Source organism: Columba livia, chromosome 1 (genome assembly GCF_036013475.1).
Source record: "Columba livia isolate bColLiv1 breed racing homer chromosome 1, bColLiv1.pat.W.v2, whole genome shotgun sequence".
In the NCBI taxonomy this organism is placed as follows: Eukaryota; Metazoa; Chordata; class Aves; order Columbiformes; family Columbidae; genus Columba; species Columba livia.
This window is the reverse complement of record NC_088602.1, coordinates 57,250,644-57,271,361: the sequence shown is the minus strand read 5'-3', so window position 1 is coordinate 57,271,361 and position 20,718 is coordinate 57,250,644. Positions and strand designations below refer to the sequence as shown.

Below are 20,718 nucleotides of genomic sequence, written 5' to 3'. Positions count from 1 at the left end.
TATCAGTGAAACAAATGGACAAAGACAAGGTCTGCAGCGACTACACATACAGCACCCACTCAGCACTTTGCCCAAACATTGTGTCTAACTTTCTCCTAACACAGCTCCAATTTGTAAGCAGCGGCATTAAATTTTGTGGAAAATAATAAAAATCAGTTAAAAGGCCATATTATCGGTTTCTGTGATACACAAAACCCACACTGAAGAGGTTGTGAGTGATAATCTTCATACATTCAGACATGAAGTGAAAACAGCACCCTCTTGACTCTTTGGTCCTTTCAGAGACTGCAGTTCCACAATACACGACCTCCAGCAGAGAAGCCAGTTTTTAAAACAGCTTTCTATTCCCATCCTGAAAGTGCAGTTCAGCACCTTCTCAAGGCTGCTGATACAGCTGTTCACCAGCTGTGCTATGAATCACCAAAATGATCACTTAAAAACAGATACTTTTAACCTAGATCATTTCAGTGACCCAGTTTTACAGAGCAGCCTCAAACGGTACAGGCACAAGTGAAAATGCCAAAAGGTTCTTACACCCTTGGTAAAGTTCTTACAAACAGGCACCTCCACTATTCACAAAACACAGGCAACAATTACACTCTCAAAATGCAAGAAATCCACATGAAGAAAAAGCATACAGAGGTCCCCTATCTTAAGGTATCTTTTAAAACTGCCTTGAATTGATATCTTGACTCCTTAGATACCTGGAAATTACTTATGTGCCACCTCATACATCATTCACAGACAAGCAAATAGACATAACTTACCAAGCGTCTAGCAAATTCTTTATTTTCTGAAAGAAATCCATATCCTGGGTGTACCTGAAAAAAAAAAAAACAAACCTCAAGCTGATTGAGTCCTGAAGGCAGACACCAAATTTGTTAGTACATTTTCATGCACTGGGAAAGGCAAAGTGGACCAGTAAACATTTAGATTAGTTGAAAACCTAAAGAAACTGTCTTAACACACTGATTTATGTCTGAAGTTGAGCTGTGAAGACTCTGGTTGAACTGCCATTTCTGAAACACTCATTTCTTGCTTGACTAAGGAAGAAAAGTGCTGTTTGCAGAGCAATGGATATACTACTTTTCCTTTGGAATTTTGCCCCCTGCTCTTTAAATTCCATTTTGTCATACTTATGTCATCGCAGACTCCCATACACGAACTCACCCGCTGGGTCTGTTCAGCCTGGAGAAGGCTAAGAGGGGATCTCAATGTTTATAAATATCTCAAGGGCAGATGTAAAGAAGATGGGACCAGACTCTTTTCATTGGTGCCCAATAATAGGATGAGGAGCAACAGGCACAGACTGAAGCACAGGAGGTTCCATCTGAATAGGAGGAAAAACTTCTTTACAGTGAGGGTGCCAGAGCACTGGAACAGGCTGCCCAGAGAGGGTGTGGAGTCTCCTCTGGAGAGATTCAAAACCCACCTGGACACATTCCTGTGTGATCTGCTCTGGGTGAACCTGCTTTAGCAGCTGGGTTGGACTAGATCATCTCCAGAGGCTCCTTCCAACCCCAACCATTCTGTGATTCTCAGTAACCACTATCAAGTCCCCTTCCTCCCAAAACGTTCCCAGCACTGACCACCACAGCACGGCCCCAGCCAGGAGGCACACCCGCCTCTACTGCCCCCTGCTGGAGAACAGTGGTCACCATGCTCTGAGCCCCAGCCACACCCCCCCATGCCACCTCCACTGCTCACACTGAACCCAAGACATGGAGTAACTACACATGAGGGGCAATTTACACAAGATGCTTGATCCAAGGCTGTCTTAAAGGGCCTAAACAACTCGGTTCCATATTCAGAAACTCAGAGGGAAAGAAATAGTTAACTTTATAGCAAAATTTTTGGTCCCTGAAAGCACCATACCAAAACATCACCTTTGAAAGAATTCACAATGCTGATCCAAACTGTTTCAGGGTAATTAGTGTTGCTCATATACACCCATCAAATTTTATTTTAATAAATACTCTGTGTACAGTAGCTCTGAAAAATACATTTATTTCACTGACAGAACAAAGAACATTAAGCATCTGAACATGACTACACATTAGTTTTCCCAACTGATTCCTGTTAGGCTTTGGATCTCTGGCCAATTTGGAGGGAGAAAAGGCAGAACAGCCCATATTTACAGATTTAAGCCAACATGCATTTTGTAAACATTCTGAAACAAATAATTATGGGATGCACCATTTACCTTACCTTCCTGCAAACAACATGTCTAGAATTTAGAAAGTGATTCAAAGTAAGTTTAAGCAAAAGCCGTTTTGGACACACTTTGTAAAATGTTCAAAAAAGCCATTATGGCATATAAAGGGTTAGTGCTCAAAACTAATTGGGATTTTTTTTCCCCAGCAAATTTGGAAACGAACTGAAGCTGCTCCCTGGTGTGAAAGCTGAATCCAGCAGCCACCTGCAGGATCAGCGACCAGTGCTGCCAGATGCTACAAAGCCTTTGATTTCCAGTAGCGATTTCGGACACATTTAACTCATGTGACATGAACTAACTGGAATAGCATATTCAATCACTTCCCCCCCACACCATTTAGAAAAAAAAATACCAACTCCAGCTTCTCTGCTTTCTATATATGAAACAGCTGCAGCAGATAGACTCATTCAGACTCACAGCTTGGGCCCTGGTTTTCTTAATGACTTCCATGATGGCATCCATGTTGAGGTAGCTTTTGCTGGTGGGAGCTGGGCCAACGCAGACAGCTTCATCCGCCATTTTCACATGAACCTGAAGAGGCAATATTCCGCATTAACAGATGCTCCCAGCGAAAATAATTGCCACCATCCTGAAATACGCACACAAATCTGATTGTTTCAAAGGTAATTTACATACCATAACCACACTAAAACACACACTGAAATTACCAACATTGACATACAAGAACCCACACAGTAACATTAAATTGCATTTCATTTAACTCTGAGCTTAAGTCACTGTCAAAATGTTTTATTATTTCAACTTATCATTTTGAATTTGATTAAATAAAATCATGACAAATATAATTTCAGCTTCCTATACTGATCATCTATATGTAAATGCAGACCAAAAACTACTTTGTTACATGTAACCAGGGTAGTCTAATATCTTAATACTTAATAACAAACATTCATGACCATTCTAAGCAGGCTCCCCAGGAAGTTGGGGATAATTAGAGAGAATTGAATGAAGGGATGCAGTGAGTGTCCCTGCACAGCATCAGGTCAGCACCATGCACAAATTAAAGCCTATGACTAAAGAGTTCAATATCACTACACGTGAACCAGAAAATCTTGAGAATTATTTAAGCAGGCTCATGTTTGATTCCTAATCCATCGTATCCTCATTTATATGCATTTGCCAAACATTTTTTAGTCTAATCTGAACTATACAAAAGGGACAAACATTTCCAGCATTTTACCAGAAACAATAAAATTGCTAGGTTTGAAGTTAGAAGGTAGGTTCAAAGTTAGACGTCTACTTACAATTCATACACACTTACCTTGAAGAAAAAGTTTAATTAGATTGGTTTTCAACACGTTTTCAGAGTTTAGAGTATTTTTCCTTTAAAGATGCACACAGACCACAGAAACAACCAGTTTTTCCCCATTCTGCTCTCCTTCTGTAAGCTCCCTTTCAGTATGTATTTAAGAAAGCATGCCACTGCTTAAACTAAGATTATATTAGCTATGTGTCAGTAAGCCTTTTTTATACTGAAATTTTTAAAACTGGTAAGTGTTAGAAATGTCAAAGTTATTTTTATGGAATATTTGATACCTTCAACATTTGTAACTGAGAATACATTGTTTAAAAAGGGTATTCTTCTAGAAAAAAAGAGGAGTATTCATATACATAAATTTTAAATTTTAGCTTACAAAGAGAATTTTGTTCTTTGTGAAAAGGAATTTTATTTCTAAATAGCAAGAAGGCTGTCAAGTATGACAAACTAAGGTTAGAAGTACTGTTGCCCACATATACTACTGCCTCATTCAGCAGAAAAAAGGCCAGAAAAAAAATCTAGAAAAAGTGACAAGCAGTAGTCAAACAATATTTTGAATATGAAAAATAAATATTTAAGTATACCAAACCTATCTAAATACATTAATTTTTTCTTTGACATTTTTCTGAACTTTGCGAAAGTTAATCCTACCACCAGGAAGGAAAATTAACTTGCCACTTTGTTCCAAGTTCGTTTCTGGGAGCATCACTTAAATAGTTTCTGAATTTGCTGTAAACTTGAGGATTTGAAAGTTCACATAACCTCCTGGAATTGCACAGCATTTCACATTTGATTTACTGCCTCTGTAAAGTCACAATAGTGACTTAATGGTGAATTTTACCACTATAGCATTAGCCTCACATTAAAAGCAAAGCAAAACCAAAAAACCCTAAGCACTAGCACAATCACAAAGCAGGATTTTAATGCTTTTTAATAAGTACACCGCAGCAACTTAAGTCAGTAATCTATTTTGATCAAATGCTATCAAGATTAGCCTGTCATCCTTCCTGGAGCACTAAATACAATAAACAACATGGCCCTTGGATACTTTCATTTGCATGATCAATTTATATGCTTAAAGTTGTTGTTTGGAGTTCCAGTGTGGTTTACATGTCTAAACAAGGTCATTCAAGCTTAAGCACAGTTAAGCACATGTTTTACAAAACCAACTGCTTCCTTATAGGAAAGGACTCAATATAGTTAGATTTTTAGGTATCAAGAAAACACCCCACACCCACACACTTCTCACACTGAGACACCAACAGTCCTACTAGTACCAAAAGTAGCCGTAGAAGATACTGCAAAACCATTTATTCTATACACATTAGACTTGTGCACTTTTCCCCCACCATTTTCTCCCCCTTTCTGAAATGCTTTGTTGTTACTTCAACTCTTCAGTGTTTTGACTCTTCCCACCCTCCCCTGTAACCTGGCAAATCCATTTCTCCTTATTTACCTCACTGTAAGTCCTTACTTCCTTCTCCAGTTCAGCTTTGCATACACCCTAATACACCACACATGGATAACAAAATAGCAGCCATACCACCTTCACATTACCTGATACACTGCCACATAAACACTAAGTAAATCTCCCAAGGGCAAGACAGACTTCTCCATTCCTCCCCACTAGTTTAAAACCTCCATGATTAAACCAGTGCACATATAATCTGGAAATAGAGACCTGTTTCTTCGTAATGCATGATTACAATTCCACTAAGCATTTAATTTCTTTCACAATACACTGTAGTTCAGGAAGAATGGGCCAAATACCATAACAAATACACCACAGAATTCACAGTATATAGAAATAATTACTCTAACCATAATTACTAGCAAACATTACAACAAAAGCCATCATTTGAATCTACACTACAAAGTGGCACATAATTCACACCACAATTCAGTAAATCTTTTCTTCTGCATAAGCTGACTGATAATGCAGTATTTCTAGACAGACTAAAGAACCTATCAACTCCCTTTCCTCAAGCATTACAAGTTTCAAATATATTTGTTTTCAAATTCAAGTGTTGATTAAGTGCTTGACTTAAATCATATAATCCTCAGTACTCAAAACTTCTCCCTAATTTACTAGAGATCAAACTTCAGAGGTTTAACTTTCTCTGCTTTAGTTTATAAAAAACAATATCAAGAAAACAAAGAAGCAAGTCCCAGAAGGTTCTTGAAATGCAATTCCTTCATAAATATTAGAATTGGCCCTGCAAGCTCAAACAGGGATAACAATGGATAACAAAGGCTGGAAAAGCAGACAAACCTTTAAGTGCTGAATGGTTTATACTGCAAATTTTAATTGTATTGGGCTACATGTGCCTCAAAAGATACACTACAAGCAGCTACAAGGACTTGCTATGGTTAGAAAATACAAACAAATAGAAATCATGAGAAAACATTTATGTTAAAGCTTAATTTCTGTAAAAGTTGTATATTTGCAGTAGTATATTTCATAAGGGCTAATTATATTGCAGCAACAAATATAAGACAATGGTCACCAAAACCTACTGAATCCACTTACTACAGACTAAGTTTAGGCATCTGAATCCCAGTAATAGGCTTGTTACATGTTTGGAAATCCAAACAAAAATGGCCACCTGTTTCCAAAGCTAGTTTAGGTCCAGAAGCCACCTAAATCAGTAAATGCTGCCAGATCTTCACACAGGAACAGCTTTGTGTTTCTCCACCACATTCCCAGCAAACGGGCAGCTAAAGGCAGGGCTGCCTTTTTTCATCAGCCCTGGTTCCAAGCACCACTCCAGGCTGCAGCAGATCCCGGAGTTGAGAGGGCAATAAGGGGTAATCACAGTAGTAGCCATTGGTTTGGAAGATCACCTACATTAGGTTTCAGTATTTCAGTACGACTTATAAACCAGGTTTGGTGCTAGGGCTTGGCATTACATCCCAAAAGGGAAATAGGCCCATAGCCCAACATTTTAGACACAAGCACCACAAAAATAGTCAATATCCGCTTTCCAGGAGACAACCTGATTTGGAAGGACTGCACTGAATCACAGCTACTAAGTACCCAAATTACCTAGATTATGCCAGCCCTCCTTTACTCTGGAGGGTGGCACAGGTATTCATCTGACAGCAGCATGCCTTCTTGCCCAACCTTACCCTGAATTTACTAAATTATCCCTTTAAACCTGTATCTCAAATAATAATAATTTCAAGACATCAAAATGAATAGCTTACTACCTAAAACATACATAGCACTCCTACAGACATTCTGTTTAACATAGCAGAATCAAGGTAACCTTCTCCAAGAGCCATTCAGGTGCTGCAGACTGCTAGTTGAAATCTATATTATAAATATGACATTTACATATACATGCTCCTCAATATTTCAACACGGAAAAGTTTTCTTGGTACGGAAAGAGAATGTATTCATATTTCCAGGCAAAGAACTAACACTTTTTTCAGTGCATATGCAAGCTATAAAACTATCAAAGATGCTGAGATAATTTACAGATACCTATAATTACAATTATTCAGCAACTCCAGAGTTTATTACATTCTTATGGATCTAATACATGATAGAAGTGCTTTTCTCCCTAATTTGTTTTATGGTGATTTTCCTCATCTACTAATTCAAAAATTAAAGACTGATGTCAAAAATGCTAAAGAGGAACAAAAAACCTACACACAAAACACATCTACATGTTTCCTAACAGAGTACTTAATATCACCTGCATAGTTTCCACAGATGATTTTATATACTTTGGCAGCTTCTGATGCCTGTCATGTGACAGATGCCATTGACTTCATTGTAAATGCCTAATTAACACATACACACGCTCAGTCCCCCCACTCCTCCATCTCTGGGGAGGTAAATGTCTGGGATTCCCCAGCGTCCCAATTTTTCAGAGCAGGTCAACTCCACGCATCCCCAGGTCTCAACACAAGTTGATATTCACACAGCAGACAGGTACACTGAATTACAAGACCCTTCTCCCCCCCCCCCCCCCCCGCCAATTCTTTTGTATTGTTACAAAATTTATACATAGGGAAACTTGTATCTGTATACACAATGTTAACCAAACCTCAGAAACAAAAAAAAACTCATTGAAGAGAATGCTTCTGTTCAGTACACTAGATAAGATATGGAGCATTGTTTAGACAAAGAAATCTAATCAAACAAGCCATTCTCCTTTTATAGCTCAAATCAATATTGCACATTGGAACAACATCCGTTGGTGTAAGTGGATTCCCTTAATTGGCCCAAACTGCATAATATCGCTCAGCAAGACAAATCACAATTAGCTCAACCCATAAAATAGGGCTAATGAGTAAATCCTTTGTAAGGTAGCTAAAAAAAACCAACCACCTCAAATCTTGCCACCATCACTGCCAAAAGAGACAAAAAGCTTGTGATAGTCTTGAACTAAAAAAAATATCAAATGGATGCAAAAAAGGTTCAAATTTACCACTTTGCCAAAACACATTTCACCTGACTGAAGTGTCTTCTGCAGCTTCACACTAAGATACACATACCAATAATGCAATAAACCTGTGCACACAGTGAGTGTGTGATATCCATACAGCCTTTAAAGTGCTATCTGCAAAGAAATACTGCCACACAATTACAGCATTTAACCCTAAAAATTAAATAATGGAAACATTTCTAAACCATGTGAAAAGCAGAACTGTGAAAGCTGTAAATAGCATAACTATCCCATACTTTTCATATTTATTTTTACTCAGCATTTCAAAACCTAGAGATCTGCACAAACAAGTCAACCTACAGTCACAATAAGTAGATTTCTCTGCAAGCCTGTTTTGAATATATAAATTTTAATTTGATGGCCCACAAATAGTTATGTGAGGACTAAGGTAAAACAATTCTTCAGTGGCCTTTAAAGATATGGTTTGGTAAAGGGTATTCACAGTCCCCTCTCCAAGTTTACAACGACCCTCAAAACAGCCCATCCATTAGCATCCACAGGATTAGATCCTGGGTTAGCAGACACCACACAAGTAAAAAAATTAGCATACTACTCCCCCTCCTACCCTTCAGTTTGCCAGCTGGTCAAAACTTGGAAACAGCAATAGCCTCACTAACTAGTGGCCTCAAAAATCCACAGATTTCAACTGAAATTAAAATGAAATTATCCAGGTTGAACTGAATAGTCTTTAAAAGAGAGATACCTACCAGTCAAGAAGACTAGGTTTCTAACCAAGACTAAGAGAATACACTCCCCAACACATTTTCATCTGTTTGCTTTCTCAAACATGAATTCATTTTTGTAATCTTTAAAAAAGAAAAAAAATCTCAATTCTCTCTCCTATGAATGAAGCTCTGGAACTTCAGAAGCTCTGGCTGCTGAAAACACAAAATTCTACTTGACAGAGATCACACCAATAAGAAAGGGCTCCCCCACTGTATCTAGAGGCCTGATCACTAGTACTGTGAAAAACATACCAAGCTAAAGCTGTCATGCAGTGATACTCTGAAACTGAGTTCTGTTTGCTGGGACAAGCAAGAAAGTGCCTCCAGAGTCTGGAAGACATTCCAGATAAGAATCTAGAGAACACTCTTCCAGAATGGCTTTTCTTAAAGCCTTTTCCTATATGCATATTCTTTGGCAGATAACTTCCCAGTGAAGCACATTCTAGAACACTAATGGGAAAGGCTTTTCCATCAGAATTTTATCACAAGTGCTTACTGTGTTTCACACTCCGAAACAGTAAAGACCGGGAAATAGTAATGTAGTGCCTCATACAAACTTAAGACCACAGAACTGAAATTTAGCCAGATCTGAGCAGTTGAATGTTGGGAAGACACTACAATTAAGTTGACTAAAACAGGGTGGTGGGGTTTTTTTGGCCAGACATTGAAAATCAAATGTTTTGTCTCTATAGCACATTCTCTTAGAACTTTTGTCTCTATAGAACATTCTTAGACCTCTTCTAGGAAAGCTTGTCTCTATAGGCTTCTGTTCAGAACTCAATAGTTCTTGGAACAAGACTCCTTTAGCCTAAAAGCCCATCTTCAGATAAGCAAGTACAATCAAAGGTTGTTCAACTTTTTCAAGTTCAAGCAGCTTTTCTTTTTGAGAGGAGAGCCTGCTTAACGTTGTAGCAGACAACTATAACAGACTATCCTTTTTTAGACAGTCAATGAGAGTAATTTGTTTGTTACTGATAATTTAGCAGAATTAAGTGGCTGGTTTCTATCACAGCCTTCCACATGCTTTAGTCAACGCCAACCACAAACAATCTTTGTTAGTGTAACTGAAGAAGTAGAAAAAGTGACATCAATAGTAATCTCATTTATTAATCTACCTTTGGATGAACTGAAGGATTGAGAGGTAGAGGAATTAGGAGGGAAAGAACATACCATTCTTCAACTCTCTGCACCAATAGCAAAACACAATCTTGGGGGAAAAGTATCACCCTCATGTCCTTCCACTCATGGATCCCTTTGACAGGTGCAGCACCTATTAGTTTATTCACTCAAGTGAAGAGCAGAGACAGCACAACCATTCAACACAACCTTTGCTGATTTAGGGTGTGCTGTGAGAGACTCTACAAATTAGCAACTGCACTGATATCTCTGCAGACCACTTCCTTTGGCACACATCATCTAGGCTCTAGATTCTAGAGCAAGTGTCCAGGAGAAACAGGAAAACCTTACTTCACAGTATACACTAGCAACTTGGGGAAGATACTTAACTAAATCTGTTTACCAAAGCAAGAGTCTCCACCTGTTGCAAAAGTTGAGCAATTCTTCAAGTTTAGATGAGCCCACTATGCCCTGCATGGATGCTAGATTTTCATCTTTGCAGTGGATGTGATTCTGAGCTTCAAGTGTTTTAGGAAAAGAATGAAGTTTGAAGTTTTTTGTGATGTTAACAAAAGAGCAGCATCCTACAGTGTTATAAGTAGCCTCTCTGCATTTCAAACATCTGCACCCACATGTCAGCCTTTCCCTAATGGAATCTCAGCTTTCTAAGCACATTAGCAAAGCAGTAGGACAGATCTTTCTCATGCAGTTTCTTTTCCCTGCCTCTCCCAAAAACTGAATGCATTTGCATGTTACTTTGTTTGGCCTTCAAAATGGGTAAGACATGTGGGTGATCAGAAAACTAGTTAAGCAGGTCTAAAATGCAGTATCAGGTGGTAGCAAGAATAGCCAGCAACTACAAAGCTTCCTATAGTAGCCAGATATCCCAGAAAACCTGTGATACAGAAAAAGTAGCTTAAACTCAAGCCACATCACAAAGCAACACATACGCACTGGCAGCGTGCTCCTATCTAGCATTTTCAGCCTAATTCAGATCAATTCCTCTTCCAGATGGATGAACACAGTGCACAACCACTCAGACATGGTTCCCCTCTAATATGAATCTTCCTGCCTACAGACAGATGCACTACAGAATTTGCTTCCAGCATCCAAAGGTGGTAAAGTCAGGGACCCCCTAAAACCAGTTCCAGCACTGAGAGAACAGCAACATCAAGGTGAGTTCACAGATACCTGGTGCTTCAATTATGCAACAGTATTTAAAAGAAAGGTGAGAAATATGGACATCAGCTCAAGGTAGCATATTTTGGAGCAGAAGACGACTAACATTAAAAATCAGAAATACTAGATACAGACTGTACAGTAAATTAAGTTTTTCCAATATGGACTAACTTCTCACCCAAAATGAGTTATATATTGAGATATGAATGGTTTCACAATAAGCCTCACTTTATGCAAATACAAGTTGCCATTCAAAGTATGATCCCAGCCCTAACTCTCCTCCACATTCAGCTCTAGCAATTACAACACTGCTGAAAGATCAATGAACTGAACTGAACAGATTTTTCCCAGTGGAAGAGTAATCTAAGGGGAGGGGAAATTAACCTTCTGTCAGATCAGCAAGTTAAACCATCTCCCCACCATACAAACATTGGATCCAATACAGTGAATGAACAAGAGGGGACAAGAGAACACAGAGTCCTTGCAGAAATATTTTGGACCTAGAGAAATTTAGACATAATATGAAAGAGATAAAGTGTTAAATAATACAAAAGAAAATTCCTAAAATAGGTTGGGGGTAAATACAGGATACCTTAATGACGAGAAACTTTCAGTGAAGGTTTTCTAAAACACAGAAAATTTTCCTTATGTCTATGTAATATATATATGTATCATAAAAATATATATACATGTGTCCATACATATGTACATACACACAGGCCTTAACCACTTCCGGGTACCCAGTGAGTGGGGCTTTTCCATTAAGGTTAAGTACTAAAACAGCACCTATAATAAACCACAAAAATTCAGTCATGAAACCTCAAAATCATCATCACACCCAGCATAAGATTGTTTTAAGAGGAATGGAATCTTTAATACTTACAAACGCCTTATTAAATACTCCCTTTACATAAATGTTCACAAAAGTGAGCATTTTTCCTTCAAAATTCCACTAATGCAAATATTCAGATTTTTAAAAATATTTTAGGGTTTTTTAAAATGTTAATTGTACAGGAAAATGACTTTTCTGACAGTGCCTTGAAATTTAATTATTTTACAGGATAACTTTGCAGAAGATATTCCTCTACCTAAAACCCATCCTAAGTTTTCTGCTCTAAAAAGTTTTATTTTGAAAGACAAGTCAGTTTTGAGATTCCAAGAGGCAGATGTCAAGATAAAGACTATAAAAACTGTGTAATGGAGAAAAAACACCAAGCATGCTTGCTGTGGGTGCCCACCCATACCAGAAGCACAATCACTTGCATGCCATCTGTTTGACAGCCACTTGCTCCTGTCACAAACATAGGAACTACAGAGAATATTTCCTATAAAACAAACTCATTTTAAAAGAAGAGTCTATTAAGAGAGCTTGTCAGTATTTGCAATTTTCTAGTCAAAGTTCAAGCAGATTTTGCATAGTACTAACAAGCGATCACAGAAAACACCAAAATCAAGCACAGAAAGAATTACATGGGGGGAAAAAAAAATGTATTCCATAAAGGAGGATCAAACTTAGTAACAGCCAGGGCCAAACACCTCCAAAGAAAAAATAGATACAGATCAGCAGAACTAAGTTACAGGATGAAGAGTTCCAGAGTTGGCCCCTAGACATGGCACAAGACTAATTTTGCTGCACAGAAAATCTTAAACAGGGCAGAAGAAAGGCAGCAGAAAAAGTAGTTACTTCTCAGTTTCATCTTATGGTGTAATGTCCTTTAAAAAGGTACTTAATGTTGTTCATTGTACTGTACTAACCGCCATTCCATCCTTACATAGAATGTATGCATTTATATTCTACAATGCTGAACATATCACTGATACATTAAGCAAAGAAGTACATTTCTGCTGTTACATAGTACATCCATATATTTGAAAATGGTTGTACAGGCAACCAGCTGGCTCAACAAATCTGTAAGGACAATGCACAGTCTAACAAATGGGCAGGAATAGACTAGTAAACCTGCACTAAATAAGATTCACACGGCTAATACCAGCACTGGACAAACCCAACCACCCAATGCTGATGCCAGACCTCACATGGCCCCATCCTTTCCCAGATCTAAACTATTTTTAAGAAGTTACATCTCAAATTCAAATTTCATTTTAACATGACCCCAGAAAAACCCTTAATTTGCTTTTTAGGTTATCCAGTATTTTCCCTGATAACATTCCCACCTCCAAGATTATTTCCTTTGATACATACTTTTCCATATGAAGGTAATTCAAAGACAAAAAGCAGAACCTCAGTCTGTACTGTAACCCATTAATCCTATGACAATATTATTTCATCACACCAAGCAGATTTAGTCTGAAAACAGTGCACTGTACTGAGGAAATAAGTCTTGATGTATTAAAAGAATACCCTTCACAGGCAACTATGAAGTTCCACCCACCAAGGGTTTAAGCACAGTCCTGTTCTGATAAATGAAATTGGATCAATAAGACATCAAGTCTTCTCCCACATCTACTTTATGCTCTTCTATAACAAGCTGCCACTGCTGGGATTTTCTTTTTGGACACAATAATTTAAGTATGAAGCAAAGCACTCTCCTCCTTTGATGACTAAACTAAAAACTATAAAATGTGGGAAGTATCACTATCAGACTAGTTCAATTACAGTATCATAAATACTTACAGCATATAAGTTATAATAAATATGTATTTAGGTTTTTAATACAATGCATGGGATCAACACTAATGATATTTAGTGCAGTAAAAAATTGTTTTACACAGGAAACACCTGCACAACACTGAAGGAAAGAAACAACCTATTTCTGTAAGGTGACAAGTATTCCCATTTTTAAGAAAGGTACAAACTTACATTCTTCACATAATATATAGTATTCACAAATCTAATTGGTTAGCTCAACCTCCTATACAGTTCTATAAGATATTGCAGTAAACTTGATATAAACAGATTCTTATTTTTAAAGAGCCTAGAATTAAGAAGTCTTTCCAAATTGCAGGGACTCTGCATTAGCAGCACAACACACACACAACAGTTCCTTCTAAATCCTCTTTCCTGTTAGCATTTGGGTTTGGGTCTTTTCCCCCCATCCAACCTGCTAAATAAAGTCATAAGTCATATTTCCTGCTGACAGCCAATGATTGGTTTACCTATAACTCCAGGGGGTTTAACTATCCATCCTTTAAGAAGCTTTGACAGTTTAACCTGCTGAGCTCACAGCACCCAAGGGAGGGTCTTATTTGCAGTTTTACTTCTGATGCTGCTGACCACTAATACTGACTCCACAAATAATGTATTTCAATAACAACCTCCTACAGGTTAACACTTTGGGTACAAGCCATGATACTGCTTTAATTAAGTTAATACATGAAGGTCACAGTTTCGTAGAAAGTTATTACATTTGGCAGTGCTTACACTAGCAGAAAAAGTGCAGATGCTCACCTGTCTAGTAGCTCTGGGTAAGTTTGCCTACAGATATAATTCAGTTGGTTTATGGCTTCACATAATTTTAAGTGAGTTTTGTTTATTAGTTCTATTTCTTCTAACCACGGATTTTTCCAGCATAACTGATAAATTCATGATCAATATGAAATAGATGCCTCTAACCACACTGGGTACAGAATGCATCTACCTGGCATATAAATAGTCCATGCACTACAATTAAAGGGTGCTGGATTTGTTGTGGTTTTTTTCTTTGCAAGGTTTGGAGCACCCTGATGGTGGAAAAGATTAGCATTTTTATTTCCTTGAAGATCAGTTGCTAACATTAAAAATAAATTTTATATTTAACAAGTTATTATTGAAAAGTTTAAAGATGTTAAAAACATTTAGTTCAAAGTGAGAAATAATTCCTATTTCCTGAAAGCAAACATTTGACAAAAAAGTGACAATTGGAGAGGTACATGTTTAAATTAATTTTCTTAGACTAAGTATTCACGTATTCTTTTTCAACATAATACTTAAAAGCACATATTCACTTCAAAAATAAAGGGGAAAGAGGTTCTTTGTTAGAAACCCAGTATTAACTTTACCTGCAAAAACATCTATTTGTTGGATTTTGTTTTATTTTTTGTTAAAGTACACAAACTGACAGACACTCTACAGAGTAATAACAAAGCAGCATGGGAGCCATTTAATATATTTCTTGATTAACTCATTGCCTGTCCAGTTCTCATACAGACATGTGCTCACATGTCATAATCGTCATAACTCCCATCATCCCTACAGTTAACACACAAGCTCCTTGATTAGTGCACAACTCCCAGACGAGCCATTGCTAATGCTAAATAATTCCCTTCAGCCTCCTGCGACTATACCGCAGGCTCTCCAATTAAATATAATGTCTCTGATGAGCCATATTAATACAGACAAATTCCTGACAGGGATTCTAGCCCACTCACTTTCACTAAAAAAAGGAAAACTGTATACATTAAAAATAGCCAAAATAACAGTTTTGCCATGAGGCTTTAATTGTAAAACTTTTCTGTCACAGGTAGGTTGGTCTCGGAAGTATCAAAAAGATTGGCATATTAATATAAGATTACTGATAAATTACAATGAGTAAATTATTGTTTTAATAATTAAAAGGCAGGCATGTGAAACAGATAGCTCTTCAATCAGTTAATTACAATTAGCAATATCTAATTACACAATAATAACTACAGAAACCCTCAGATCATTTGCTGTTGGTACAACCACTGTACTCAGCTGGTCTTGTGCATTAAGCATCATTTGAAACACTGGCATAGCTGTACACACCTACACACAAGGTTTTTTCAGGTTATAAAAATATTTCAGTAATGACCCATGCGTAAAATTCAAAACTTGCACCAAGAAACTACCAGGCTTTTTAAAAGACTGCTGCAGCATCACAGATTATATTGCAAAGTTCACATATTTTAAGTTATGTAAATATGTACCAAGCAACATTAAAATATTTTAATAATATAAAGCCAGTCGTGTCAAATATACAGAAGCCAAATTATGCCAATTTCTCCCTTTTAAAATGGGAAGACTCGCAGGAAAACCTGATCTTTTCCATGTACAGTAGGACTCTAACATCATTTAACTCAAAATTGTTGCCATTAGCTGGAAATTCACTACCTAGATTTTATGAAAATCATAAGGAGTTCCCACTTCTTCCAGCAGAGAGTCTGATGTCCTTAACCCTAGTGCTGACCCTCTCACTAGAAGAGATATCAACAAAGGACATGTAAATAGATTGTTGCAGAAGTATCCTTTAGTAGTTTTAAATATTGCTTGCAACTGCACAAATTGTAAGATATTCAAATAACCCCCATGAAATTTTGATAAGCTCTTCCCCAAGGTCCTTGCACCTTCATCCTTACACTAATGCACTTCATCTTCATTTACCTGATCATTAGTTTCCAGTTTGTTCAGCTGGAGACCAACACACACTAATTACTTTGACATCACAAAGTCCTATCTGTCTTTACCACCTCCCCAGACAGCAGGGAGAAATTATCAAGGGTAGGCATGATAATATCCTGATAAATGATGATTCACATCACCTGTCAATCATCCAGAAGTGCTCACGCAAGATACCACTCAATCTCATTACTGAATCCTAGGGCTAAGAGTACAATACACACCAGGAGTCATATTTCAAACAGCAGGCCACCTGGGTAAGATGCAGCTCTCGGAGATTTTCATGAATTTCGTTGGCTTTTTGTTTTAACACAGTAAATGTCAAATATTCACATGGTTTACCACGTATATACAGGTGGCAGAAAAGGACATGCTGAAAGCAAGGCATTTCATCTTGCAGGTTCAAGTGTGAAACAAATCTAGGTCTTTGGAAGGGAGGAAAACGACAGACAAGTTTCGTTAGTTTAAAAAGAAAATTAATAAACCCATCTAAATTTTCAGAGTTCAGTTTCATGATTTAAGCATCCTTACAGCTGAAACAACATTAATGCATTCAGAGCTCTCAAAGAAGTCATGCTAGATTTGCAACTCATTGTCATAGGCAAAGTTTGCTTTTATGAACATCTGTTTTCTGTCATGGAAAAAAGCAATGTTCCTGCTTCAATTAATAGTCAATCTTAAAAACCACAAACCACAGACAAACAAGGAAAAAACCATACCACCACTCAAGAACAAAAACTTGGTAAGAGCTGCTTTCTCAGAATAAATCTTCAAAATTACTATCATCCTTCCAGCTCTTTTAGTCCAATTAGACAAACAAACAACCTCCAATAGATAAATGCTACTTAGTGTAGAATCTAGGAGCTCGTTATGCTAGGGAATGGGAAGGGAACAACACATACCACAATTTCCTAGGTTTGCAACACTGTCTTCCTGCCCAAGAAAGATCATTCACCATCAGTAAAACTTGCACTATGACACACCACACACTGAACAACATGATGAATCCCCGGAGGAACAGATGAAGGAGAAAGGAAAGCAAGACTCAAAGAACACAGGAAAAAAATGTGAGGGAATTCAACCACCATGCATAGTTCTGCTAGTTACTGCCAGGGAGAAGAAAACCAGTCAAAACTAAGGACCAAAAATAGAAACAAACACAAAAGAGCAGACAGCAAAACAGAAAGTACAGAGATGCACATTCTACCATTCCACTGTATTTTTTCTGGTTGAAGACACTTTAAACACTCAATGCAAGCCAGAGCAGAGTGCTCTCTTGCACATACAGATGATCCTGCAGCAGGCACGCTGGGTGCAGCATCCACTGCCTGCTGCCCACAGGACTGAGCTGAACTTGGCAGAAACCCTCACATACACTTCCTTGCACCTCCGCTGCCCCAGACTGTTTGAAATACGATCATAGGCTCACAATGAAACCCTTGTCCCATTTCAAAGTGTTCTCCTCTGGGGCTACACAGGATAGGCAGCGACTTATAGGCTCCTGTTCAGATAATGTTAGTATAACATTTTCCAAGGAGAAGCTCAGAGGACATGTTCTAAAATATATGTAAATGCAGATATAACAGAAATGAAAAGTGCCATAAAAGCCCTGAAGTCATTACGTGTGGCTGCACTACATACCTGAGACATACACTATTTGAAAGTCCACCTTTCAGAACAGCTGCAGATCTCTAACAAAGTTCAAATACCAAGAGCTCTTTGCAAACTTCCTGTTAAAACACCCACCCTAACAAAAGCCAGCTTCTAGTCCACACATGCACACAGATTTCTCACTCCCAAATCTGTGACCAACACCCCCACCTCTTCAGCACAATTTACATTAAGGCTGGCTTATCAACCTTACCTATCATTCTAAGTACAATAGATGAGCAATTCTACAATTATCTGGCCCAGAAAGGTTAACCACCACATGTGTGGACACCAGAACTTGAAGCATGTTTTCTCTCAAGGAGCAGAGAGTCTGAAAATAAAACATAACCTGTTATCCCTAGCACATCAAGTTGGGCAAAGTATGAGCAAAAAAGAGCAAAGTATTTCCCCCCCACTGAATGCAGCCTCAGTGCTCTCCTTCCTAGATTTAGAAAAGAGCTGCTAGGAGGGAACAAATCACTAAAATTGCTGGTTTAGTTTAGAGAAGTGGAACATTTAAGACAAAGGAAGGGAGCAAATTGGACCAGAAAATGTCACTCCAAACAAGCTTCAAAGTTACAAAATTTTAGAAATACCATTCAATGGTGAATTTCATACAGAAGTGTGTTGAGTTTTCATTAACTTAAAAACAAACAGCCACCTTCACACCAGACTTATCAGACCTCTAATTTTTTAAAGAGAGGAATGATGTGACTATTTGTGCCTCGAGAAGGCAACTGTTGGCTTAGCTGCTTGGAGTCATACAATTCAGATTTATTCTGCAGAAAAGAATGCTGTTGCACACAATCCATAGGCATGCATGCTTGTCTGCAAAATGCATTCAGAACTATAGTTGATGTGTTAGCTTTACTCCCAAATATCTGAGGACATAAAATTGTGACCATACACTTTAGTTCAGTCAACAGAAATGTATGATACTGCAGTAATTGAAGACTTTAAGAAAAGGCAGATCTTCAAATAAAAAAAACCTTTGAATTTCTGTATATTAGGGCTATGACAACTGCTTTACAGAAACATCTTTTAACACAGTAATGTCATTTCTTGAATCTCATTACCCTAATTTAAAAAATTAGCTTTCAGAACTAATTCATACAAAAAAACCCACATGCTTATTAGCTAAGTTGTAGAAAAAAATTTTCTGTATAAAACAAAACTGGTACAGAAACAAACTTTAGTATTAGGGAAATACTGACATTAAGACAAAAAAATTCTTTCAAGTTACTGAAGTTAACTTGCAGTAGAATTACAGCATTTCCTCTAAAGAACAACAGATAAAATACATAGGAAACTGCTGTCAAAAAGTATCACTACTGCAGAGTTCTCAACACATAAGTTTCTGTCAATCTTGAGCTCTGCAGATACTGAACAAGAAGCACATGACAAAACTTCAGTTTAACCCATTGATTATGCTGACTAAAAACTCAGGCATTCAGCAAACAGAAATTAAATACAAGTTACACTTCTTCTGTAACTGTATAAGAAAAATCAGATTTCATTAAAATTCACATTATTACCAAAACTACATTCATACAACTAAAATATCCCCCACATTATAGTCATGAACTTTTATTTACAGAAAATAGTGATATATTTAATGTAGTTACAGATCCTCTACATATGCTTGTTTTATCAAAAAAGCTAATATTGATCTAAAAGACATGTAAGATCTTTATCAATAAAATGACAAATTACAATAGCAAAATCCATATTAATACTATGGTCTTGTAAAATTAAAGCTTTGAATTCAGCACTTAATTACTGAATAAAGAACCACCAACCACTGAATTTATCAAGTATTACATACAGCACAAAAAACGGCCTCTCAAACCAGAAGTACAAGAGATGTTACAGTGGTTTCCACAGTTCTCAAAAATGTCACTATGCTTACACAAGGTAAACACCACAAGCAAATACATAAATAGTTCAAAGTTTCAAGCTTCAAGTTACAAGAAAAGCAGCACCTTGCTGAAAGGATAAAAGAAACAAAGCAACTGCTACTTTTTCTCACATCCCAGCAGCAGGTCACTGACCAAGCCATTCTGCAGTCCACTTCCCCTCACAAAAAGAAAGCTTCAGGGCACTTACCTTGCAACAGGGACCAAGTCCTCAACCACTGTCCCTTCCATCCCACATACACAAGGTTTTCAGGCCCTAAAAATATCCAAGCAAGTAGGACTAATTCACCCACCTTCAAAGGCATTCAGGAACCTTCCTCGTTGTGTGAGCGGCCTCAGAAGAGCCACCATGCAGGTCAAGCCAGGCAGGCTTCCAGCACCAAGGCTTCACCACAGGCAGCAGCGACCCTGCCAGGGCCCAAATGCTACAGGAATGTCACACAACTTTAAACTTATCACAGTTTGCCTCTTTTTTTTTTTTTTTGTCTTTTTTTAAAGCTAGAGACTGGATTCCTGTTAGTCTCCAGCACAAAATACCAGCTTCTCATCTCCACACAGCACAAGCATCAGCCAGGCAATACAACCACCTTTTACATCCAAGAAAAGCCTTTTAAGAAAAAAAAAAATACGAAAGAGCAAGTAGATGCAGTCCCCAGCAGCCAGCCCACACAGTACACCTATTATGTTAGCTCTTCTCCAAAATAAACTAAGATAAATCATGAAGTTTCCTCCATTTTTCTAAAACAGGTTTCACCTTCCTCCTATCCTCAATCAAGTTTGTGGCAGACATCTACCACAATGTGATTTAGTGGCAGAAGTCACCAC

The 20,718-nt window shown here is 37.7% G+C and overlaps 1 protein-coding gene across 3 annotated transcripts in view; it reads right to left on the bottom strand.

The window, feature by feature from the left end:
• The window catches only part of PCCA (propionyl-CoA carboxylase subunit alpha), a 286,891-nt gene that overhangs the window by 241,937 nt on the left and 24,236 nt on the right, over positions 1 to 20,718 (bottom strand). For all 3 annotated transcript variants that reach the window (XM_065057776.1, XM_065057761.1, XM_065057768.1), the window contains exons 5-6: positions 2,633 to 2,746; positions 768 to 821 (exon numbers count right to left, since the gene is read on the bottom strand). In XM_065057776.1, coding sequence (XP_064913848.1) covers positions 768 to 821; positions 2,633 to 2,746 — 168 coding nt within the window. The remainder of the gene's footprint in view (positions 1 to 767; positions 822 to 2,632; positions 2,747 to 20,718) is intronic.